The sequence below is a fragment of the Boleophthalmus pectinirostris genome, unplaced genomic scaffold (genome assembly GCF_026225935.1).
Source record: "Boleophthalmus pectinirostris isolate CB_2022bp ecotype Guang Dong unplaced genomic scaffold, ASM2622593v1 HiC_scaffold_3, whole genome shotgun sequence".
Lineage (NCBI taxonomy): Eukaryota > Metazoa > Chordata > Actinopteri > Gobiiformes > Gobiidae > Boleophthalmus > Boleophthalmus pectinirostris.
In genome coordinates this window covers 40923901-40949920 of record NW_026571299.1, presented here as the reverse complement: position 1 = coordinate 40949920, position 26020 = coordinate 40923901, and the positions used below count along the sequence as shown (strand labels likewise).

The following is a 26020-nucleotide window of genomic DNA, read 5'->3' as shown; positions in this document are numbered from 1 at the left end:
AAAAAACGGAAGTTGCAGATGTTGAGGACTGGACTGGTATGGAAAAGCCTGAGTGTGATGTAGGCCTATGCATGAATGGTTCGTGGTTCCATGATAACTTTATTTGTTCATAATTAAGTGTGTGTTCTTGAAAAGGAACAACAAGCACATTTTATCTTTTATTATTTTCCTCTCAGACTGGACAAGTTATTTTCTATTCTTCCAGAGGCTCCATAACTTCTACTACAACCGTGCGAGTTCCTGTCATTACGAGCTTAGTCACTGTTCTGTAGTCCATGTACAGCACAAACTGTCCATTAACCTGGCACACAAACTGGCGAACCTAAACAAAAGTAAAAAGAGTTAGGTCTACATAGCCTACTAGCAGATTCTACAGGCAGAATGAGTTAGGCCAGTACTAATTGTATTTTACCTTGATCCCTGCAGCTGCAGCTGGACTTCCTGGGTCCACAGCTTGTATATAGCAAGGAGCAGTGCCTCTGACAACAAAGCCCCAGCCCAGAGCATCTCCAATCACCTGCAATGATGGTGAGAAAGTCTTCATATTAATCACATATGATCTCCGCAGTGGTTAACATCATAGAATGTTGGCCAAAGTGGGACTTCACGTAAAGTGGAACAAAAGTTATCTAAGCATTTGAAGATGTTATTGTCCAGCTATCAATTTTAATATTATATAGCCTTGCAATATTTTTGATTGATATGTTTTTTAAATGAATTTATCTCACAGACATATTCTTTATTCATAATGATTTGAGTATGATTTATTTTTTCTTCAAATTTACATATTTTTCACTGTCCCACTTTTCCAAACTTTCATCATTCTACCAACCGTCAACACTTTCTTGATGAATGGTGCACCGGGTGCCAGTAACTCCTCACATGTGAAATTTCGAGAAAGCACTAAAGTAATGCAAGTTGTATTGTTTTAGATGCCTTGGAAGTATACAATGTAAATTGTCAATATTTAAACATTTGTCTTAAACTTAGATCTTGCCTGATTTAGGGTTACACTGGACTGTAGAGATTGAAGACAGTGGGGTGAAAGAAGGAAAATCTGATCGGATCTTAAGAGAGTTCAAGCTGCCTCTGCGACCACTGTTGACTGACTTCATTTCCTTACGAAGTCCCACTGTAATTGCAATACAGGTTAGTTATTTAACAGCTTTATCAGTTCAATACAGACAATACTAGGGTAATGTACCAGACTGAAAGCCACTGTGTTCATCATGAAGTGAGTTTTTACAGACAAGAAATGGGCTGTCTTGATGGTTTTCTTCTTTAGACAGCACTCCTCCTTCTTCATTGTTTTGCTCAGTGTCATTTAATAGTTCAGATAGTCTGCGACGCCGACGAAAATTTATGCAGAACTGATAAAAAAGTCCACTGTCAAAAAAATCATGTTTTTTTGACACTAGATGGGTAATGCATAAAAGAAAGAGCAGTTTAGAGCAGATATTTTTTTCATTGCTTAATGCTTTTAAATGACCAACCACAACTAGTTACCAATGATAGCATACGCTGAAAGAGGAAATAAGCATAAGCAGTGCTCTCACCATGCTGAATGATGCCATGTTCCTGCAATGCCCGGCAGAGTTCCAACCCATGACGCCGGCTCTCTGCCTCCCCATTCTGTATGATCCAGTCTATGAGCTGACATCCAGGAAATGCTCGCTGATAAGCTACACCATGCTCCTCTCTTAGCTGAAGGACTGAGTTTTTGTCCCCTATCAACCTGACGAGATGGACACCAAAACATTGATTTAGATGCATTCCTGCTTTATGGAATAAGTTGTATTTATTACCTCCGCCAAGGAGGTTATGTTTTTGCCAGCGTTTGTTTGTTTGTTTGTTTGTTTGTTTGTCTGTTAGCAACATAACTCAAAAAGTTATGGACCAATTTTGATGAAATTTTCAGGATTTGTTGGAAATGTGAAAAGGAAGAACTGATTTCATTTTGGGGTGATCCGGAAGAAATCCTGGATTCTGGATCACTTTGAAATTTTAGTTAACATTGTGGTAAATGGGGCCAAAAATTTTGTTTCTCAATATCTCGGTTAATTATTGACCAAACCCCATGAAATTTGACTCAGGGATGGACAATGGGATCCTCTTTCATATTCCAAAGGCTGATCCGGATCTGATCCAGAAGACTGATTTTATCACAATTTATATAAAAAATGGGGGTAGTCCTTGGCGGAGGTCTGCGCTCTCTGAGTGCTTTTCTAGTTATTAATTAGACTAGTCTGCATCAAACAACTTTCTGCTCACATGCTCATAGTTTCAGAAACTTTCAGTCTTACTGTTCATACAGTTGCTGTCCTCTCATAAAGATTTTCACTTCAGTGTTGAAGGGAAAAGTACCATCATCTTTGCGAAATCGATAGAGTCGTTTTGCATCTTTAAATATTGAATACTTATCACACACTATAAGAAAACATGAGGGAAAAATAGGTGAGCTCTGATTCCAAATGGTTATGATTGTGGAGCACAAAAACACTACATCAATTCCTAGATTCTACACTTACCCCAGTCTGTGCTCTTATTGCAATAACACTGGAAGTTCACAGTGCACATGTTTAAAACAACTGAGTGCAAGGCTTACGAGAACACTAAAACTATTTAACTATATTGTCTGTGTGATTGATATTTCAGCCAGATAATCATCCACTTGTGTTTTTGTCCTACCGTGGTGCACAATGTCATGATCCATGAGGTGTTGCATAAGGCACACTGCTGTTGTCCGGTCTGGAGCCTCTTTATGGCTTAACAACCAATCTATTAGCTCCTGTCCCACGAAACAGTTTGGGTATGTTCTCAGGTGGTAGCGTCGCTCCTTGATCAGCTTCTCATCATGAAGTTTAAGTCTGGGCAAAAAAATTGCATTAATTAATATGCTTTCAAAAAATATGATTTTGTCTTACCTCAGTTGTTCTCCAGCTATCATAACTTCTGCCTTATGCTGTCTTGCCAAGGTTTTTTTTCTAACACTACTTGTTCTCTCCATGTTTGTTTTCTAGACTAAATAGTAAGTGGTTCTAACACCGAATTTTAAACCATTGTGTATACATAACAACCCAACAGCTCAAGTACCATGTGGGAAGAATGTTGTATATACAAAAAGGGACAAGACAGAAAGCGTGTTTAATGAAAAGTGCTCTTTCCTATGCTAAATAACCATTTAATTTGTTTGATTGTTTCTGATTTATGAGAGATTTGCTGCATCGCTGGGGAATAAAAACTGTAATTATTTTGTTATCAATTATTAGTTTTATTCATTTCCTCACCCTGCTGAAACATTTTGTTTTGTCTGTGAATGTGCAGCAGATGGCAGCATTGCACCAGGCCCATTGTCTTCACCCTAACGCTAAAGCTCTCTCTTGACATTGTCTTTTGTGTGAACAGTACCAGATCCCATTTGGATATAATTTGTTAGATTGTTACATATAGTATTTCCATTACAGTGTCATTAGTGCATTTACAATTATAACTTTAATTGGTTGATCCACTATCCTCTGCTATTTTGTGACATCAGACATAATTTAAAGTTTCATTATCCATCAAACCAAGACAATATGATCTGCTAACTCCTAATAATTTAAATCTGAGATCATACTCATCTTATATGAAAAATGCCACAAAAGTGATGATTTGTTATTCTTATCTGTCTTCACAGGATACCAAATAATTTGACTATTTTTTATGTCTTCAGGGTATACCAAACCTCTGGGTACTACCACTGATTGGACTCTTCCTTTATGACATACATTTCATTGCCTGTCCTTACTGTTCTTCTCTTTGTTTCCCAGCTTCAAACAATGGCTTTCCGTGCTAACATTTGGCTGACAGTGGTTTTCAGGCTCTCTATCTTGTCAATGAAGCTTCCCGTGTGTGGTGTTTGCAATGACCAAGAAGGGTCACATCAGGGTAGGCGCTTCCCTTTAACCTCTGATATTGAGTGTGAGGGTGTCATTCTGAGCAACTGTGAGCGATGTAACTGAAGAGAGTCAGAAGAGCATGGGAAGTTGGTGTGTGATTGTGGAGAACTTGTGCTGTAGATAAGATGAGGTTTGGTGAGAACTTTGTGGATATAGTAAGTAAATTCTGGATTGTATTGGCGTCTTTCTAGAAAAGCTCAACTGTTGAAGTTGTAATAGACACCCATGTAGACTTCGCTGTGCATTAGGTGAAAACTTGCTAAACTGGAGAGCGTTTATTAACTTGATCTGCTTTTTAGTTAAAGCAAAGCAGTAATTATTGAAATCATTATTGAAAGCATTTACTAAAAAACATGCACACTGTAAGCAGGCTTGTCTCTCCACAGGTTGCTTCTTATTCATGGAAATGGGATTGCTTTATCTTTCTATGCCATAAAAATAAAGTTTGGTTTTAACTTTCCAACTTTCCTCTTTCAGTCATGCAGGTGGTGTGCCCCCACCACCATAAATCTTACACAGTTCTGCTTTAACTTAAAACTAATTTCTACTAGCCTACACTAAATACACACTATTATTTTATCTCTTATTATAGTCTCCTTGAAATTCTTATTATTGGACTAATTAAGAGAGAAGAACATTTGAAAGGAACAAAAATGTAGGCTATAGCCTAATTGAGTTAAATGAACGTTTAGCTTCGTGTGTGAGAGGTGGCTCTTGAGGTGGAAGAATATAAAACAGATCTGGTGGCAGATAAGGTCAACAGTAAAAGCTTGGTGTTGAAGATATTATGGGCTTTTATAGGCTTTGGTCAAATGATGGTCACGAAGAGCCCGTATAGACACACTCCTCACAGACTCTATGCAAATGCAGCTCGTGTGCGTTCTTATTGGTAAAGATCGCGGAGGTGTAGTCCAGGAGGCGTGACTTCTCCCGCGCTCCTTTATGAGGAAAGTGCGCTCCTCAAGATTAGGCACAGTGCGCTTTTCTCTGTGATGAGCGTGGCACAACTGTAGCGATTACGCTGTGCACAGAATTACGCACGCACTCTCTCCTCGCGCAAGACTTACTTTGGACTTATTAAAGAAAGCTTTTTGTGCATGAACTGTTAAATACCAGTTCTTGAGCACTGAGGCTCAGCCAGGACTGCACAAGAACTCCATGGATTTTGTCAACGACTTTGACTTGGTGAAGTTTGGCGTTAAGAAGGAGACTATGCAGGGAATGGACCGAACCTTCGTGGGGCCGTGCAACCAGCTCCAAAGACCAGACTCTGTGTCCTCGACACCCGGTACATCACCTTGCAACTCTGTTCCTTCATCTCCGAATCTTCAGCTGAACGAGCCACGAGGACACGCGACTGGTGAACAGTTCTGGATGCATGGCAGCGCATACCCACAGCAGATGTACCCGCAGGCATTTGGCTTGACGCCCGAGGACGCTGTGGAGGCACTGATTGGAGCCACGGCACAGCAGGGCCCTCATGCACATCCACAGCAGCCACCATTCCAGCCAGAGTACGAGAGCTACGGTCACATGGGCGAGCCAGTGCACTACCCGGACCTGCAGAGCCACTGCCACGAGCCCTATCTGAAGGACGATCTCCGCAGCGCGTCCCCCCAGTCTCCGGAGCAAGTCCTGGGAGCGCATCACGTCCCGCAGCAGCCACACAGTCGACACGACCGGCGCTCCAACGCAGACATGCACTTCTCCGATGAGCAGCTCGTGTCCATGTCCGTGCGCGAACTCAACCGTTTGCTCCGGGGCCTGAGTAAAGACGAGGTGATGCGGCTCAAACAGAAGCGCAGAACCCTGAAGAACCGCGGCTACGCGCAGTCCTGCCGCTATAAACGTGTACAGCAGAAGCATATTCTGGAGCATGAGAAGAGTAGTCTCGTGTCACAAGTGGAGCACCTCAAGCACGAGCTCAACAGACTAGTCCGTGAGCGGGACGCATACAAACTCAAGTGTGAGAAACTGTCCGGGGCCAACTGCTTCCATGAGACGGGCTCTACAAGTGACAGCCCGTCGTCCCCCGAGTACCTCATGTGAGGCCCGTGGGTTCTGTGACAGACTCAATAGAGTGGACAGAGGACATGCATGCGGGCCATGTGTGCCGGTTTATACAGCCATAGCCAGTGTATTTTGTCTGACAGATACTTGAATCAGAGAATATTCCCTTTAATCCTCAGTTACTGCCCACCAGTGATTCAGCTTTTTTCATTGTTTTATTGTGTTTCTGTTGCCAAAGAACATTGCTAAAATATACCATTACTTTAAGAAGTTATTTCTGCTGGACAGATGAAGCATTTTATGTGTATTTTTTTATCATAATTATAAAAAATGTTTTTTGTTTTTTTTTTTCTTTTTTTCACCCTCTGTGTTTTAAATTTTCTTTAGGATCAATAAACCTGAAGTGACTTTTTCAAAACATGTCTCATCAACATTACTACTTTTGGGATTAGTTAAATTTGGTTTATTCGTTATTTGTCTGCGACCATGTACAAATGAATTAATCTTACAAAAGAAAAGTTATCTGTACCAGATTTAGCTGCTCCTTTCCATCTGCAGTCCCTCGACAGGTGCACACACACAAGAAGTAGGTCTATATATTACCTTGCAATTAGGCTAAGTTCTTATACAAACGTAGCTCCTTACAGAGGGAGAGGATGGATGTGCCTAAACTAGCTGGTTACATATCCGTAAAGCGTAGTAGTCCTAATTGACAATACCATTGTGAGCAAATCAGGTTGCATCAAATATTCTGAGTAAATGCAAATTAAATTATTAGGGCTAAAGTAGCTAATTTTATTGTTCCAAATTCTTATGCCTACTTGACTTACATGTATTTAATGTGAGGATATGTAATATTTGAAAAGTCATAACCTAAATAATTTGTAGTTCAAATTATAACAAGGATTGGGCTTTCTTTCCCCATCTAACCTTTGACCCTGTGGAGTGCTGTTTCCTGTGGGGCCTGCAGCCGAGGCTTGGGGCTTACTGGCACAGGCAGATAAAGTGCTGTGGAAATCAGTCTTCCCCACTCATGTTTTCCTCACTCACATCAACAACATCCAGAGAGGAAGGAGCTCCAGCCGCCACTCCAGACCCTCTGGACGTTCACACGTGGGCTTCTCTAAGCTGCATCCTTAATACGCAGTAACTTATGTTGTAATAACAACATGCAACAGTACCATAGTTTTTGTGTGTTTCTTCACAAAAACACAAGTACACATACGTGCTCAAATATTGGGCCCATTCTGTTTTTAGTGAATAAAAGGGAAATTGAATATAATTTTCTATATTTTCCATCTAAACACAAGTCTTATGCTTGCAAAAAGTTCCTGAGGAGCCCTTGATCTGTGACGGACAGAACATGTGACAGTCTCAGGGCACTTTCTCAACATTCACTTTCCAACTGTGCAGCTAAGCAGGTGGCTTTGTTAATGGCCTTTAGCCCCTATTTTCATGTGTGACCCCTGATTGTATGACCCCCCTCTGTGTCCATGACATCACAGGACATGTGTAAAGGGACTGTCACTGTCCAGATGACCACTGGACAGAACTTATATTACAGACCAAACCTCCTGCCATATTTTCAATGTGCTTTTATTCCGATGTGTTGTGTTTTGGAATAGCAGTATCTTTATCATACATATTGCATGCAAGATCATTATTCAAAGTAATATAATTCCACAAATTAGTTTGTCACAATCTGGGAATCACTAGATTGGTGCTTTGTTTAAAGGCTGCACTCACTGTTATCAAATTATCAAATATTTGTGTACTGTACATTATTGAGAAATACTTCTTTATATATTTTTATTCCTCCCAGACACTAGGCAGTGAGAATTGTCCTTTGGCCACACATTTCTTTTCCTTAGTGTTTTTATTTGATATGTAAACTCCAGTGTTCCTCATATTAGTGCATTTTCTTCATGTAGCCTAAGTGCTGTATGTGCTTTGCTGGCGTACATCACATGTGATCCTACGCAACAGCGGTGAATACAGAGAAGTGCTGTAAAGAGAGCGGTTTGTGGTGGTGTGTCACAGTGTGCAGGGTGCCATTGTAGAAACGATTAGCCAGCTCTTTTCCATCGCATGTGATAGGCTGCTGAGGCTGATGTGGGAGCCTCGCTCTCACCCCCTCCTCTCCCACCAACACCCCAAGCCCACAACGCCTCAGGCTGCCTACTGAGTCAGCAGGAGGGAAAGGTGTCTGCACGACTGTGGCATCGCAACAAGACAGAAAGTTAAAGAGCAGCCAATCGCTTTACAACAGACATGCTTGCACTTTCTCAAACAGGGCGAGCGAAGAGACGGTAGGGAGGAAAAAGTCACTCTGGGATGATAAGGGAAGGAAACCTAATTTTATACACCTCCACAGAATATGCATTAACCATAGTTTGAAATAGTATTAAATCTCATTTTAAAACGGAAGTCAATAGAATTGAGCAGAATACTTAACAAAATGGTTACAATCCTTTTATAATTGTGTGTTATGATATAGAACTTATTTTAAGTTATAAAGAGTCATGGTTTAGGAAAGATGCAACAGTATGAAAATAAAGCCAACAAACTGAGTATAGACTACCTAAGATCTGGTGCATAGTTTGATCTGGTGCATAGTTCAGTAACATTAGTTTCATACAGAGTGTACTGTACTTGGGGAGTAAATGTAGAAGGCCAGGCCCAGGTCTGAGACAGGAGGAATGCCTTTGTGTTAGAGGAATGCTGGAGCCAGACTGCACACAGTAGCACCAAAGAACACACACAAGAGGACTGAGGAGCATCCCCAGCAGCTCTGTGACTGTCCAACAATGTCAACTGCACACTCTCTAAACTACTACCACTACGCATTCTGAGGGTAGATTCACTGGTCTCATACTTTAGCTAAAAATTCAGTTTACCAGTTTAGGCGATTAATGAGCAATTTCAAATAATGATTAGTAATCATTTGCTGTTAAATGTGTCTGGGTCAGATGTTTGACCTCTAATGACAGGACATTTCCAGCCCAAGCCAGTTCTTAGTTGTTTTGCAACCCTGAAGGCTGATTGGCATTAGTGTGAGCACAGCTTCATGTGAAGCCCAGAGCAGAGATTGGAATGGACGACAGGATGGACGAGGACCTTCCTCTTTCACTTCCCATATGAGTGCTCAGTCAAGTGACTTGTGAGAGTGTTCCTTGTGTATGTGGCAGGAAAGAGCAGCTTTGACGGCTGTGGTTTCCGTTCAGGATGTCCACTCGCTCTGCACGGTTGTGACACTCTGAATCATGCACTGATCACTCATCTCCATGGACACACAATAAGGAATACATGTTATAAAAGCTTACTGTATAAAGAACTTGATGTCAGGATTATAACACAATCCCTGCAAAACAGGGCTTTTACAAAGTTTCTTTATTAAAATTCTCAGGTGTGCAGCAGTTGTAGCAATATGTCTCTTTACTTTTATCTTTTAGAAACTAACCCTGTTTTTGTGAAGAACTGGACAGGTTCAAAATAATTTCTGTACAGCCTGGGTCTATTGTGAAGTAATCTTTGACTGTTTTTATCACTGCATCATAAAGGCCCACAGTAATTACAGGCAAACTACTGGTAATGAATAAAGTTATCACATGATGGACTGCTGAGGATCCTGCAAAGTGGATTAATGTGTAGCCTCCATGGACAATAAAGCAAGTGTTGGCCTCTGATTGGCTGTGGTGCCCACCCTGCACTTCCTGGGACGTTGTGGTCAGCATGTTTGTGCATGAGCTCCCAGGGTTCTGATAGGAAGGTCCGCCGATAAAGAGTTTGTCACGTTTCAGTAGACATCATTGAGTGTTGTGTGTCAAAGTCCTGTCAAATTAAAGGACCTGGACTTTGGCTGTGGTGCACAGGGCTACTACTGAATGTAATAATTACACAGGCTTCTTCCTGCGTGACAGAAACTCTATAAAACACGGGCTGAACCTTTAAAGATGATATACCTTACACGTCACTTAACAGCAAACACAACACAAGTGAATGAACTGGGACTAATTGTTTTATAAGCACTGATTTACCAACAGATTATATGAGACACTTTATCATATTGGTATTGCTTAAAGTATATAGTATCTTATTTTGAAATAAAGTAAAGTAATAAGACTATTATGATTATATCCAAACATGTACTACCATTGTGTTATTTATTCTTCTGAGACCTCTGCAAATGGACACTTTTTTACATGCTTTTCAAAATTCCTGTAGCTCCAGACCATTGCTTATGCATTTGAATTTTTTGTGTGTTCTGTAGACTTATATGAAGACTACTGAATCATTTTTGGAAGGCTTTTATAGACAAGACAGGAGGTTTGTATACTTAACTATCCTAACTGTTGACATTGTGTTTGCACATTCACACATCCCTTTGTGTGTTGTGGTCCAAGACAAGAAAAATATCTGATGAGGGCTTTTTTTGCCGAAACGTTATTTTGTTAGTAAAATAGTATTTGGACATCGGCCAACCGAGTGTGCTATGCATTTTTTCACCCTGATCTGCACATTCACACATCGCCTTATTGGTGCAATGGTGACGCTACATTTACTCCACTGACCTTTTGTCAGAAAGGTCACAGATTTGATTCCCAGAGCGCGTAGAGCCTCTGTGGTGTTTGCATGTTCTTCCTGTGTCTGAGTATTTTTTCTCTGAGTGCTCTGTTTCCCACACCATTCAAAACCTGTACATTGACAGGATCACCTGTAAGAGATAATGATCAGAAAGAAATATTTAACAATGAACGTTTCTGAAAGGATACAAACAAATGATGAGTGAATCTGATCAAGTGTTTGTAAGTAGCCTGTGTAGATGTCTGTAGTGACTCTGTAATCGACTAATCGACTAAAAGGTAAAGTGAAGAGTCTATCCTTTCATTGGCTGCTAGGATTTCCTGTTGTGTTTTATGGGGGGTCATGCAGCTGGCAGGCGCCCTCCTGTTTCTGTCTATAACGATGACAGGCGTCTATTAGTGCACTGTGGAAACACGAGCCAGAGAGGGGTGAACCAAGGCTCTGCCCCCTCCATCCCACTTCCTCCCCCGCTGCAGATCCCCATAGTACAGCTTTTTACAGGCCAGGTAATATGGCCCTCAGTTACTATTGGCAAAGGCAGCCCATCATAGGTCAGCTCCTGGTGACTTGGAAACAGGTCTGGTCCATAGGGAAGCATCTGAGTCTCTGGAATATCACAAAGCGGCATCCAGGAAAAGTAGCTGCACACTGGATTTTGGGAAGAAGTGGGGAAATGAGGAAAAGTGCGACTAGAATGTTATTGACATTCTTTGATGTTCCGAGTGTACATTTTGTTCTTTGGGTCTAATATGGAAATTATGTAACATTCACTCTCTTTGTTCTTAATCAGTTTGCTTTGCACATTTTTAGAATTGATTTGAAATGGAAAAATATGAATGTTTTTGTTAAAATGTGTATGCCAATGCCATGTGCACTTAGATTTCAACTACAATGAACTTGCATCATTGATAAACTCACCAACTTGTTATTGTCATTTGTTAACTCAAGCACAGTTAGTGCTTGAAAAATACTTTCTCAGGCAACTATTTCCAATTGATTGATTATAACACAGTAATATTAGGCTATAAAAAACTGTCTTAAATACATATAATGAATAAGGCATTGTGTGTGTTTTAGAATGAAAAATTTTACCAGTTTGACACAATTTTTCAGACATTGCACCTAGATCTCACCCAGGAGGAGGACAAAATAGTTTAGGCGAAAAAGGGGAATTTGAAATGTGACACTGCAGTTGTTGTGGCTTTGTACGTTGGCTGCGGGTGGCGCTGACATGAGCATTAATGGTACTATGGTGTCGCGCTATGGTGTCATGCGTTCTGTTGAAGTCTCACAGCTCTCCTTGGAATTGGGTGTGTCCATCTCCCACTAATGTGTCATCTTTACATCTCCCTAGTGTCTTTATTTTGATCTGAAGCTTTGTGCTTCACTCAAACCATGTTTTCTTAAAGCTTTTAATAGCAATGTCATATTTAGACTTTTTTAGTGTGTTGTTGAACTTTGTTGAACAGCCAACAGTAAACTGGTGGTTTGAGCATGAAAGAGCCTTTTGATTGGTTAATCATGTCTAGAAGGATTCTATCTATTTAAAGGGGATATAAGTCTTTATGCTGAAGTAACCTCCAACTTGTTTTTGTGTCCTTCTGTGGCACAAATATAGGAAGTACTTTGTTCTGAGATTCAAGAGAACAAAAACAGAAATGTCCAGTAACAGAAGGGAACTTAGACAGTTTATAATATAATATAAGTAATTTTATAACCCACTCTCTCTGTATATCTATGTTTCCAGTGGTTAAAATGCCCCAAATAATAGGTTAAAAATTCATGATTCTCCTGATCGTTCACTGGAAATTTAACCTGCAATTCCCAGTAGTAAAACTTTGTTAACTGCCAAACTTAAAAAGATCATCTTGGTTTCGTGTAGAGCACTTGACCCTCTCCTCTCTCTCTGTGGCACGTTGTAAACAGAGCCTTGCAGCTTGTGGTGTTGTTTTGCCTGCTCTAAGTAAGGGAAAGTGAAGTGTCCAGTAGTAGCACGGGGCCTCGTCTGTCAGTGCTGTCAATACTGAGAGAGCTGTAAACCAACACACTGACCTGCTGTGCATCAGGTGTTCAAATTGTTCAACTGCCTCTTTGTTGTGGGAACCTCCTGCCATCTCCATTCAAACATTTTGTCTGCTTATAGACAATAAAATATACAGCTCAGAACCTTTATTAGCATTAAAAAGAAACTCTACAAAACATGAATAGGAATAGAAGAATAGGACATTAATATCAGTTTGTCTGACCTGATCTAACTAATGACCCCTGTACATACATCAATAACTTTGCAGTACTATTTTGATTCCCTGTTGTATGATATTATTATCTGAACTGCCTGAAATGAAACCAGCTTTTCAATTGTTTAGCTTGCATTAAAGTTCTCTTCTTTTCATTAAATGCTCTATTCCTGATTTATCGTAAAATGTAAAAAACAGAACGAATCAGTTTTATGACTGCATGATTTGCAATGATCCATTCTTATTCCTCATTGTATTATTAGATGCACAGATATTGGATTTATTTTGACCTTAAGAGCTCCTTATAAAAAGTATCTGTACTGGGCCAAGACACATTTTGCTCAAATACATGGGTAGGCCCTTTAAGTGACCTCATCCCACTTCTGCTCTCAATATTGCAGTACTTATAAATATCATCCTCTCTTATACTATGTTTACTCTTATACAATACTATACTTATATTTAATACAAAAAAATATGTATTCATTTTATTTTGTTCAAGTCTTGGTGTGATATGTTTTGTATATTTGGAGTAGGTTTTATATTAAACCATAAAATCTCAGTTTCTTTTTTAAAATTTTTTTATTTTATATGATTTAATAGTATTCTTTGAGTTTAACCACCATTTTGCTGAACTTGACAAATGACGATAGCTTCACATTCATCAGGACTTTTAAATGCATGAATTCACTTCTTGCCCAGTTCGTCCAACATCAATGCCATCAGCCCTCCCTCTCAAGTGACAATGTGTCGCACTATGTCCACTTCTAGCCGGTTTTCAGAAGGAGAGGTCAGAAGGTCAGTGCAGTGTGAGTGACAGCAGTAATGGTGACCAGAGCTATATTTAAATCACAGAGCAGAGGAACAGCTTTGAATCATGTGTAGACCCGCATTCGCATCCTCTTTCCACACTAATGACTTCAGCTATACACTGCCTTAAATAAAGTTGACAACCTATTTGACTTATTGGACCAGGCTCATTGAGCAATACATTTTAATTTTAGCCAACTATGTGAAACTGCTAACTTAATAGAAATTGTATGGAATAAAGCGTGCATGTCTTTTGAGCAATGTCCTCATCATCCTGAAATAGCACAGTTATAAGCAGTTTAAGACACTTAAAATGGATGCAAGGTAAATTTTGTGAAATGGCAATAGATTTTATAACTTACATTCCAGATGCAGATAAAATAGTAACTCTGCATTTCATTTTAGACAGTCCTGAAAACCTTAATAGAGGTCAAAACTATAGGTGCAACAAGATGTTTCTATTAAATTGTATTTTGTTCTTCACAGGGGGCATTTTGTCATCTATATCATTTCAGTCGTTGCAATATGACAATTGTGGCAGCTCAAATTGCAATTTGTTTCTATTGTGCATTTTGCAGCCCCTGTTTTTGTGGATCTTATATTTAAGATGACTCTCTATATACCCTATTCTAAATAGCATTGGGCTTTTGAAAATGTTGTTTTATTGTACTCCCACATTCAGCTATAACTTATCGTTATCACCACAAATCAATTATATTGATTCATTGATCCCTGATAAAATGAGCCGCCCTTTAAGACCTTTCTCAATATAGCGTCAAGTAGTTCGGTGGCTTTTGTTGCTTGGCCTACTCTTACTATCTAAACCAAAACAATGTCTTTATATATAAAATCACATTTTCATTTGAGAAGAAAAATATAGCTTATATACCAATCCAGGACATTAGTTCAGCAGCAGTGGCCTCACAAACTTGTAGTGTTTGAAACCAGAGCATCTCCTGTTATCAGTCTGTTTACCTGACTCTGAAGGTGCTGCTGTCCTCTGCAAACATGCTCTTCACAGTCACATCAACAGACAAACCATTCTTTGAAGAACTAATCCCATGTGTCTGTTTCAGAAGAAGCAAAGAGTCAAGTGTTATCTCTAAGTGATTTCAAAATATTGTAGCAGTTGAAAGTGAGTTAATGACAGAAGTGTGACAAATAGACTCCCGTGTGAGAAATATTGTGGAAAGTGGTGGTAGTTACGTGTAATGTAATTCGTCGAGGAAATGATAGGTCATAAAGAATGTATTATATTAGTCAAGTTTTGTAGTTCACCAATCAAAATGAATGGTACATTATATATAAAATTTTTAAATGGTTCTGGGTTTGACTCCTGAGCCACCCACGCCTTTCTGTGCAGAGTTTGTTTCTCCTTGTATCTGGTGGTCACTTTGGCCCCCATCAGTCCTAAACATGCACAGTAGGTAAAATCCTTCAGCTATGGTCCTGACCAAACCAGCGGCATTAAAGGATGGGTCAAATGCAGTGGACAAATTTATCAGAGGACAATAAAGTATACGTTTACCCTAACTGTAGTTTCTCATATTGTGTCTTCATCAATGATTTAATCATGTAATCTTGTTTTTGCCATAAGTGATCAGCCCAGTTGATTTGATGAAGCTCTTTGTCAGACTTTATTTATTAAAAATGAAACTATGCATTAACAGATATGAGCCCATGTAAATATGAAGCCAAAGGACAAACCTAAGCCTGCCACAGACAATAGCACAAACTAAAGGTGCATTCCTACCTGCACACATACCATTAAATTGGGACTAAATCCAGAACTAAACCTGGCCCAGACCATGTCTTATTACCATTGCAAATGACTCTTGTCCCCTTAGAACTGTCAGGCAAACACCAATAGTTTGATGCCTCAGGGCTGCACTGCCATACACGTACATATCTCCTGTGCCATCTCCCCATGTACCTGTGTCAGCAGGAGCAGCCTGGGAAGTGGAGGCTTGAGTTGTCCTCAGCTCCGGGGATAGGGGCAGCCAACTCAGCACCAAACGCTCGATCATGGGCGTGGATCTGGTGGTTCATTCTCATGGCTGGTGGAAAGGTGGCACGACCAGTCTTCCCACATACACGACTACAGTTTCCCGATCCCTCACCCCTCCTCACCCCATTCCTCACCCCTCTTCACTTCATCATGGTCTTATCGCACTCTTCTAATCCTTTGTTTAAGGATTAGGGTGGCCATTGTGGGCTGTAAAAGACTCAGTAGTGACAGTCAAACTATCATGTCAGATAATCTCCTGAACACACAAGATGAGGACAGCTACTGGTAAAGTGATCCTAGTGAAGCAGTAATTACAGTGCATATTACAGGGGTTAGTGTTTTTTTCTAATTATTACTTTGTTTGGTGTGATTGTAATTTTACAACAGTCAGTTTGCAAAGAAAAGTTGAAAAATGAAGTGAAGCTGAATTCTAAAAAGAAATTCTGACAGACTTTCTGACAATATTAATATAACAATACATTGCTCATATTTTAACTCAGTGCAGCTTATAATGGAAACCTTTAGCATGTAAAGTAGTACTCCAACCACTCGATGTATTACATCGAAAATTTGCTTCACTATGCTTATTTTTTTTTAGCAAAATAAAAAAGAGCTGTACACCATGTTTGTTTATAAAACTGTGATCAATTACAGTATTTTTAGCAGAAAATTACAAATATATCTTCTTGTTATCCTTTTGGCAAACCCACATTTCTAGTCCACTGAAGACTTAAAATGAAATCATATTATCCAGCTCATCTCCTGCATACTTGCATACTTAAGCACATACTCCGAATGTTACTTTGGGAGGACTCCCCTAAATCCATGACAGCATCAAAGCACCCGCTGCCTCCTCTTCACCATCACAAAGAGAGTATGACCTTGCCTTTGGCCTCCTGGCTGTCTGACAAAGCAATCCCTATGCTCTGGTGCGGTACGGCTGTCCTCTAAATGAAAGTAACTGAGAGGCGAAGGGCAAACAGGCCTATGGAATATCAATGTGCGATGCTCTCAATTAAGATTAAAGCTTTTGAATGGAATCCTATGGAGCTGCCTCTATAAGAAATACTTGACATTTTACCCTTGCTGACTCCAGTTAAAAAAGTGTCCCGAGCTACACCAGTTCCACCATCACCTCCTCCGCCTGCACCGGCTAACTAGCTGCCCCCTCCTCGGCCGACCCCCTCCGTTTGCTGAATTCATTGTGTAGATATTGACTTAGGGTACAGTCACACTTCTTCTAAGAAATAAGTGAAATGGATCATCTTACTGCCAGTGGATGATAAGAATACTGAAATATGAAAAAGCGACTGGATCAGCAAAATGACAAACTAAGGGGGGGAATATGAGGCAGCCATGATAAACCCTCTGAGCCAAACTCCCCACAGCTACACGGAAACGAGCAGTGAAGGAGTCTGGAAAAGGAACTGTAAATTTCCATGATTTTCTTTAAAATATATGGTAATCAGTGCTGCACAAATGAGCAGATGTATTTTATTTATTTATTTATTGAGCAATTATATTATTATTATTATATGTATATTCTTTTAAGATTTGTGCAGGTTTATATTGGTTTTGGCTGGTTTAGTGGCCAATATTATTGTTCTCCTTTAAAGATGCAGTACGTAACTTTCTAGTCTGGTCTCCATGGAGAACAATGGAACTAAATTTTCCGCAGTATGACATTAAACTTCTGTCCTGCAGGAGAAGTTGCAGGTCATATCAGAAGAGGTGACCCTGTTGTTCACAATGTATATAATTAGTTGTAAAAACACCTGTAATTTAATAAATCCAACATAAATACATTTAACACTTTACTACAAGCCAGGCAAAGCAGAAACATCTCAGTGAAGATGAGCCCCCACCAGAAATGTTAGATAGTACTCCTTTAATGTAACTGAACTTACATATCACACAAGATATATTACTTAAGTATAAATACAAATTACTTGCTTGTTTTGGTTTAATGATTTTACAAAAATAGACATGTTAGAGAGATTTACTGGTCAACATGTTGAGCGTTGGATGCGCAAGATCGGGACAGGTTTATGTTGAAGCTAAATGCATAAAAGCCTTGGAAAACAGGAGGTCTAACAACCGTATAAGGCACATAAAGTCAAAATTGTCTTCAACCATCATTACTGCAGTTGCTCCTGGTGTGGTAATTACCTTCTGTATTGTGATGCTGTTACAGAGGGTTACATTTATAACTTATTATATTGTATTGTCTAGTCCATTCCAAAGACTGGGATGTGACCCTCAGGTGGGTTGCAAGAGATTGTTTTTGAGTCGCATTATCACGATCTGCATGTAGGTCTGCTGTATACAGGGCTACATTTAATGTCCAAATAGACGACTTATGGATCCCTTTTATTGCTGGTTCAGTTACTGTTTTTCATTGTTTAAAACTTGAGTAATACTAATTGTTCACAGAGACATGATCACTCAGTCAACAATAAAATATCTTCATTAATGTTCAGTAATGACTGACTTGGGTCACAAAGGTTTGTGACTTAAAATATGGGTCCCCAGAAAAAAGGTTTGGAAAAAAACTGTTCCTGTCTATATGCTCTTACACCTGTCCTGATATAGCTCATGATCATTCTAAAGCTATCCAGGAAAGGTTCATTTCTGTCCTATGAATGTAACTTTTGTTTTTAGTACCGATACCTGTTCATGTTGAATGGAAAAGATCTGGTTTGTGGTGGAATTACAAACACAAAATAAAGTACAAAATCATACTGTAATTTAAGATGATAAAATATGAATAGCTTGCAATTAAAATCTTTACAAAAGGCAATCTTGTTTTATAATAGTATTGTTAGACAAAGACTTTAATTTGAAGTACATCTTCTGTAGAGTAGAGTATTTTTTCTATAGTTTTATGTACCTTTTATGTTACTACAAAAATAAAACATTACATTACATTAATCGTTACATGGACTCCTATCAAATAAAAGTTTTCATTCACTGTTCATTTCCTACTGTTGTATTGATTAGAGACACACACCCTCAAATGTATGGGAAACTATACAAATCGCATCAAGATGGAGCAAGTATCTGTATGAAAATGACGCATATAAAAACCCTGGTGTTAACTCCACCCTCAATAAACAGAATTCCACATCACGCTCCAACTCTGCAGTTAACTGAATCAATGCAATTCCACTTGTGCTGATCTTGCAGACCGGGGCCCTTCCCCCAAGCCCCCTTCATCTCTCACCCCCCACCTCCTACTCCTCTACCTCACTCTCTGATACATCCACCATGCCGTACGTGCGCAGGTCTGCCCATCCAAACACATTAGCAGCAGAAGCCATCACGCAATCAAGACAAGGCAGTGTATGAGACGTCAGGCCAATTTGTTTCCTTCTCGCGGCTACATCATATTAGCAGGGCGGCTATACCCTTGAGCTAAATCCAAGTTCACACAGAGGCAGTGAGCGGCTGGACAGGACGGCCCGCACTGTCAGCACTTTCCCCACCGCTGCTGCTGACATGTATCCAGTAAACTGCCATGAATTGGAATAAAAAAATCTTGGGAGTTTCAAATATGCTTCTTTGGATGTGGTCGGTTTGCATAATTTTCAGGGGTACAGTTACAGTATGAGAGAGAGGCCAAGGAAGATCATTTTCAGGAGCAAATACAACTTGTCCTCACTATTCTGCAAAATATAGAGTTTGTGTTTAGTGACTTTGTATGCCATTGGGTGTAAATCAAAAAAGTACTGCATTCCTAACATATTGATTGTAACATAAGGGATTGTGCAGTACTGTTTCTTAAAAGCCATAATCACATTTAAAAAAACATATGCTTTCAGAAGGAGTAGCGCGTCAAGATTGTGTGTAGTCTACTATATGCATGTGCAGGCTCATAGTGGCACAGCTTTTGTTAAAAAGGCCCAGTTGGACCAGGGCCAGTGTAATGTTTATGTCCACTCATGTCAGCACAGACTGTTTTAAGAAACATGGTGTGCACATCTTTGTGTCTGCTGAATATCTGAATTCACCCGCAGATTTGCTGTCTATAGAGGTGCAGTGTCAGGCCAATATTTTTGCTTATTCTTATACACCTAAAATTATTCCTTGTGATGAGGAGTTCTGGTACGAGATATTTGCACATTTTGTTGGTTAAAATCTGATATAAAAGTAGCAAGAAGATAGACAGAAACAAGGCACAAGGAAAATAATGATCTGATATCCTTTGCCTCACTGCACTTCTTCACACTGCTATGACATAATAGTGGCTAATAATCAAAACTGTAAAAATACCTGATCCAGTTTACAACTTTACACGAAAGTGCAATGTAGATGGAAGTGAGTTAAACATTCATATAATTTATGGGCATGTATAAAAACTGCCATGTGACTCCATAGTGACTTTTCCATTGGAGCACATTGTCATGATTATTCATTTATCAGAACAAATCTAAGGGGATGAGAGCAGGTGAAATGTAGTAATATTTTAGTATCACCTAATTAACCTAATGAACAGTTTGTAATTTATATGTATTGTCCTGTTGCTTTTAAAAATGGTTTCCAGGTTGGTTTTTATGTTTCTTCTATCAGGAGAACATATATCTTCAGATTTCCACACAAAATATACAAACGTAATTACACAAGGGTGTTAGTGGCAAAAGGCTGAGGTGGTGGTTACGGCTCCACATGAAGACAAATGAGCCACAAAGCATCTAGTCAATAGTTCAATTATCTGATGTCCGTCCAGCTTAATTAAACATATAATTGAGCCACCCTAAACTAATGATAGCCTTCCTGTTACCCATGAATTGCCCGCTTTTGGCATAACCACCACTTGACCCCGGAGTAGATTGACTTGCGTTAAGTGCAGGGTCAGGGTGTATCTACTGTTCCCCACTGCAGTGACACCCCCCTCCTCCCCTTCACATGCACATGGGGCTGTCGTATGTCTCCCTATGTGGCTCTGAGCTCTGCCAAAAACAGTCAGGGAGAGGGAAAAATGCAATTACTGCCAGATTATCATACTGCTTCCGTTTGACTTTTCCCAGCGAATTCATGAATATATATGAATCCATCTCGCATCTCAATCTCCAGTCCTTGTGTGCCTTGGTTTTCCACGTGTTTGTTGGGTCTCTTTTTTTTTTTTTTTTTTTTTTTTGTTGTTTTTTTTTGTTTCTATATGGAAATGAAAATGTGAGAGGCTGTGAAATTTAAAATATGACTATGATTATTTAGAATCATTTTTTTATTTCTATGAAATCAGTTTTGTAAAGTTTGTTGCTGTGGTAAACAACAAAAAACTACCCTGTTTTAGGTTGATGACAGAGCAGGTTAATTCAGCTGTGAAAGATTGTCTGTGAAGGACGGTTAAGAAGTTCAAACTAAAAGGAATTTTTTTTTTTCAACAAGCATTGATTGAATATCAAATGCTAAGTGAGTATCTAGAAATATTAATTATTTTCTATACAGTAAGACAAGATAATGGGCAACAAAAACCCTAATGTATGTAACTAAAGGAGACATTTGTGCAAAATCTATTTTTAGGGCTTTTAATCATTTTTAATTTGTATTTCCTTTTCATTACCCACTCTTGTAGTTGTATTGTAGAAGCTGTATTAAGAGTGATTCATGCGTGTTTTGAGTAATCCTGCAATCAAGGTGTCATTGCTCGATCAACCCCAGTTTGTCAATGCCACAGGTATACACCCACTGCTGTCTTTGTTCTCTTCATAATCAGTGATATATGTAGGATTCAGCAGTGTCATGTAGCCATTTTGGTAAAAATTTTAAAAATCCAATGCTCGATAAATAGCATGATCTGTGGCTATCCATATGACTTTTATGAAGTTGTTTTAGATCAGTATTTCATTTTAAAAATACAACACATTGATCTATGGGTGTCATAGATTAATATGATGTGGACCAATAGTCTGAAAACCTTTCACACTAACTACCATATAGTTTATTAGTTCAGGTGTGAGTGGTAAAATATTTTGCTAATAGTTAGATTTTTGAGAACCATGCACCAAATGTAAAGCAGTAGGACTAAACCATTTCCAAAGTAGTTCTTAATAATGACAAAAGAGAAAAAAAACATTAATAGTGAATGTGAAAAAAGGCCTAAAGAGTGTACCATTAGAGTATTATCAAGACGTGTACCCCTGTTTGAGAAACAGTAATATGGACAAAGTAATGAATCCAATACTGTTTTGCTGAGAGAGTGTGATCATCATTTAGCAGGCATCATTTTTCAAATAGCTAACAGTACAAAGAGTAAACATTATTCATGTTTCTTAATGGTTCTATATCAGTGTTTCCCAAACTTTTTTTAGGGACTCCTATTTTAAAAGTCACAAACCTTCACGACGTAAGTCAACAGACATTATTCATAAATCACAAAATTAAGGTGGATTTGACCATTATTGAACATTAATGAAGATATTTTATTGTTGGCTGAGTGATCATGTCTCTCTAAACAGTATTACTCAAGTTTTAAACAATGAAATTTAGTAATTGAACCAGCAATAAAAGGTATAAAATAGTCAATAAAATAAGTACAAAAAGATCAGAAGTTATACAAAACATGTCTTAACATTTCAACAATTCTAATGAGATAAGTGAGCCTGTTTGTGTTTTTGTTGCGTGTTCCAGTCCGGGGTGCAGGAGGAGAGTGCAGCTCGCATATCAGGCGCATAGGCAGAACTGTAAATTGCAGACGTACCTGCAGATCGTGACAAGGCGACCCAAAAATAATCTCTTGCGACCCACCTGAGGGTTGTGACTCAGTCTTTGGGAAACAATGTCCTATATTACACAAAATGGATTCTTATGAGCTTTAGACCATGTTATAATTATAATATATAAGATATAACTGTTGTTACCGCATCAAAAATGTACCCAGAGTTGTGTTTTGATTCATTTACACATGTTTGAGTAATATTGGTTTATTAGTCTGTCTGCAACTCCAAATCTCAAAATGCTCTGTTCCACTCTGTGATCTTATGTAGTGGTAGTTTGCATATTAGCAGCTACTTTATATCTTTACTTCAGTATAGATTAACTGGCAATTTCAGGGTGGTAATTATCCAAATTATTCTAGTGAAGGTGTATGGAGTTTAAAACACAGCGGAGCACATACTGTATTACCACGTGACATCACAAGGTGGAAAACATTGTTTTCAGTTAGAGAGAACTCCAAAATATGCATATGTTTGTGTGTTAAACATGTATTAATCAAACACAACTCCAGGTATATTTGTAATGAGGAAACAACATTATAATGTAGATCAAAAAATCGTGCAATATAGGCTCTTTAAACAATCTTGACCAATACAAAATTCAAACATGTGATAGAAAGAGCAGCTTGTCCTTCTCTCATAGACATTTCTCTATACCAGTTTTATACTAACAGTCTTGTATAGTCCATTTAGAGAAAGGGTTAGATCAGTGTTTACAGAATTGTATTTTGTTCAACACAAGGTCTTTAATCGCCACACAGAAGCCCTTAAGGGAGACCTGTGTGTTTCTAGATGTATCACTAACCTTTGGACTTCAACACTGCTCTTCTTAATAGCTCAATCTGACGAATCATTTAAAAGCTCGCTGAAACAGACACATGGGTAATGGATTGCATGGCAAATCAATGCGTGGATCAATGGAAGACATGCATCAATAAATGGATAGAGCGCTAGCCGCTGAAATAGACACCAGAGTTAATGTAACATCATTGTGTGTGAGTAGATGGTGGAGAGGGCTAATACAGGTCAGACCCTGATAACATGTCCTTCTGAATAATGTGGCTTGCTAACTGACTGTGATAAGATCAACTTAAGGTAGATTACACATTTACATTATTTATATTACATAAGTACAAGGCACCAGCATGCAGTTAGTATTTAACCACAAGTGTAGGAAATACATCATCTATTATCAGTAAGTACAGATAAGGTTTTAAGTAACAATAAAACACAGATGGGTGCAATTATCATAGTAAACTCATTCATTTTTATGTTTTACAGATGGCTGTGTAGAAATTAAGTGAAACACTATACAGTATAACTTTTGAGCACAATATAGTCTGATCTGTGTGTTCATGAGTGTAATCTTACTCTAATAAAATATGTTATGAATATAACATAAAGCATTACTGAAAGTACATTTTGCATGTTTATCTAGTGAGGTACAGTTTAGCGGTTGATGTTATTGTGCACAGTAACTTTACTCTGTGACGTGTACCAGGACAGTGCGGTTGGACTTGTTTGTTTCTGGTGGTTGACTCAGGACCTGAGCACCGGACACTCCAGACTTGTGGTGGAGATGTTCAGCAGTCCCACACACTGATAAGTGTGTCTGCTATCAGGAGTGACTGTGTCAGCTGCTGTAAACAAAATAAATATAATACCTCCAAGACCTCAGGCTGCACTCCTTGGACTGAGCAAGTGGCAAGACACTACAGCTGTTTCTCATGGCCCACTGCCATAAATCTCCACTGAATGTCTTGCGTTAAGGTTGGGTGTTACGGGGCAGCTGTACTCGTCTAAATATAGAGCCAAGGCTACAGCCCGTACAGCGTAAACCCAAGTTCTGACATGTATCTTAGCATTAAACCCAAGTCCACCATATCTCCCACCTGCGTTAGAGCTGGCATCAGCAGTACAGCTCTTGTGCTGGAACTGTCTGAATGTTGTGCAAAGTGAACATCCGCACATGTCACTGTGTGACTCAGGCCCTGACCACACGCTGCATTTTCCAACGGGCCCAGCGTTCATTATCAGTGTGTGGTGGCCCTAGGCAGAACGCTCTATGCTCGCTGCTGTGACATCCATTGTGCTCCGTGATGGAGACAAACAGGGCCAAGGTGGCACAGCAAACACGCATCATTGTGACAGCACTCATCCAGAACAGTCAGTGCTCCATAAGCACATTTTATTATCACTGTTGTCTTTTAGCCAGGGTCATCCTCTCCAAATTAAAGACACACCACATAAGTGCCAAGACTGCATTTATAAACATGTACAAAGTAACTCATCGGCAAATTTGATTATTTAAATTTATTACTATTTTATCAACAACAAGCTCTCTTTTATGGTAAAACATAAGTACATAATGTAATATAATATAGGAGTTTGTTTGTTGCCGACGTTTACTGCCAGTGTTCCGCACTGTGGCCTGTTTTAGAGTTGTCTCATGTGTCATTTTGCTGCACAGACTTCTCACCTACTATATATTTTTATGACACTGTACATACATTATTATGTTACAATTCACAAGTCCATGGGTAGAACCACTGTAACTAAAAGCAAAAATAATTAACGCACATTTTCTAATTATAACTTATATTTCTATTGCATTTTTCAAGACCTCCAAGGTGCTTTACACCATCCTTAAAACGTTTTGTTTTTTGTTTACAAAGTTTTGTACCAGATATATTTGAGGAAAATTCATATTGATTTTTCAAATTTTACTACATCAGGATTGGCTGATAAACCTCTTTGAGCAAATAGTCCAAGTTCTTAATGAAATGAAAACTCTGAACTATTTGATCACAATTTAAGCATAAGAGCCTGCTTAAACTATACTTTCTGTTACATATATCTTTGCTCTAGATGCAATCATTTGCAATGATTGATCACAAAAGATTTTCTATATTTGTCTTCAGGAGATAATCAGCTTCCTGATCATCAAAATCCATATGCTGGTATAATTACAAGACACAATGAGCCATAATATTAAAAAGTCTTTTCTTGATTACTGCTGTGCTCACATGCCTATTTTACTCGTGTCTTTCTATAATTGCAGATTCTCTACACGCCTGTGATGAACAATCCCGAATGCGTGTTTTGCCTTTGCACCCAGCGGTCTTCAAAATGTGCTGCTGTGGAGAAGAGAGAGAGGAGACCGAGCCTGGGCCCGCTGTGCTGAAGCGCATCATAAATCCGGTTAGTGCTCATGCAGGGGCTGTGGTTCCAGGCAGGGGAACTCACACCTGTTTGGGCTGGAGTAGGCTAAATGTAATTGCTAAACACAGCAGCGTTTAGAGTTGCCAAATTGCACCTCTGGGAGTCACTATAGCTCACAATTTGACTAATGAAGGCCAAGTAATCAAGCCTCAAACCTATCAGGCATGTTGGCTGTAATTAAAAGGTTTATGTTCTGCACCGGGAAAGAGCGCTTGGACAGTCTATCTCTGTCAGGGGCCAAAACTGCAGCTATTTAGTTTAAGAGCCAAAGCCTGAGAAGCAAGAATTCCTCACAAAGTAAAGCCTTGATGGTTCATTTGGAGGTACAATGTCCAGTCATAGGGCACATAAACACATGCTGTGATTGAAATGTTTCCAATAATCAATCAGATGACGAGTGTTGTTTGTCTGCACAGTCCTTATCTATTGTGTCCCCAGGGACCCGGTGGGAGTGTCTACGGTGCTAACACATCACACACTTTTAATTAAGCCAAA

The 26020-nt window shown here is 39.1% G+C and overlaps 2 protein-coding genes and 1 long non-coding RNA gene across 4 annotated transcripts; 2 read left to right on the top strand and 1 right to left on the bottom strand.

Moving 5' to 3' along the window:
* Positions 1-25497, top strand: LOC129411027 (uncharacterized). Of its 2 annotated transcripts, none has more exons than XR_008633103.1 (5): positions 1-78; positions 206-332; positions 427-528; positions 1007-1149; positions 25365-25497. It is a non-coding gene; the product is annotated as an uncharacterized LOC129411027 (long non-coding RNA). The 2 variants fall into 2 exon arrangements; XR_008633102.1 differs by having other exon boundaries at positions 206-341.
* si:dkeyp-97e7.9 (DEP domain-containing mTOR-interacting protein) lies at positions 92-3076 on the bottom strand. The gene is made up of 9 exons (XM_020935803.2): positions 2925-3076; positions 2689-2867; positions 2304-2427; positions 1557-1735; positions 1205-1414; positions 998-1132; positions 833-903; positions 413-517; positions 92-322 (listed from the first exon to the last, which is right to left on the bottom strand). The coding sequence occupies exons 1-9, from the start codon at positions 3005-3007 to the stop codon at positions 194-196; spliced, it is 1215 nt and encodes a 404-aa protein (XP_020791462.1). The 5' UTR covers positions 3008-3076; the 3' UTR covers positions 92-193.
* Positions 4920-6366, top strand: mafbb (v-maf avian musculoaponeurotic fibrosarcoma oncogene homolog Bb). Its single transcript, XM_020935864.2, has one exon. It carries the CDS (start codon positions 5097-5099, stop codon positions 5985-5987), a length of 891 nt encoding a protein of 296 aa, XP_020791523.1. The 5' UTR covers positions 4920-5096; the 3' UTR covers positions 5988-6366.
* Positions 25498-26020: the final 523 nt, after the last annotated feature.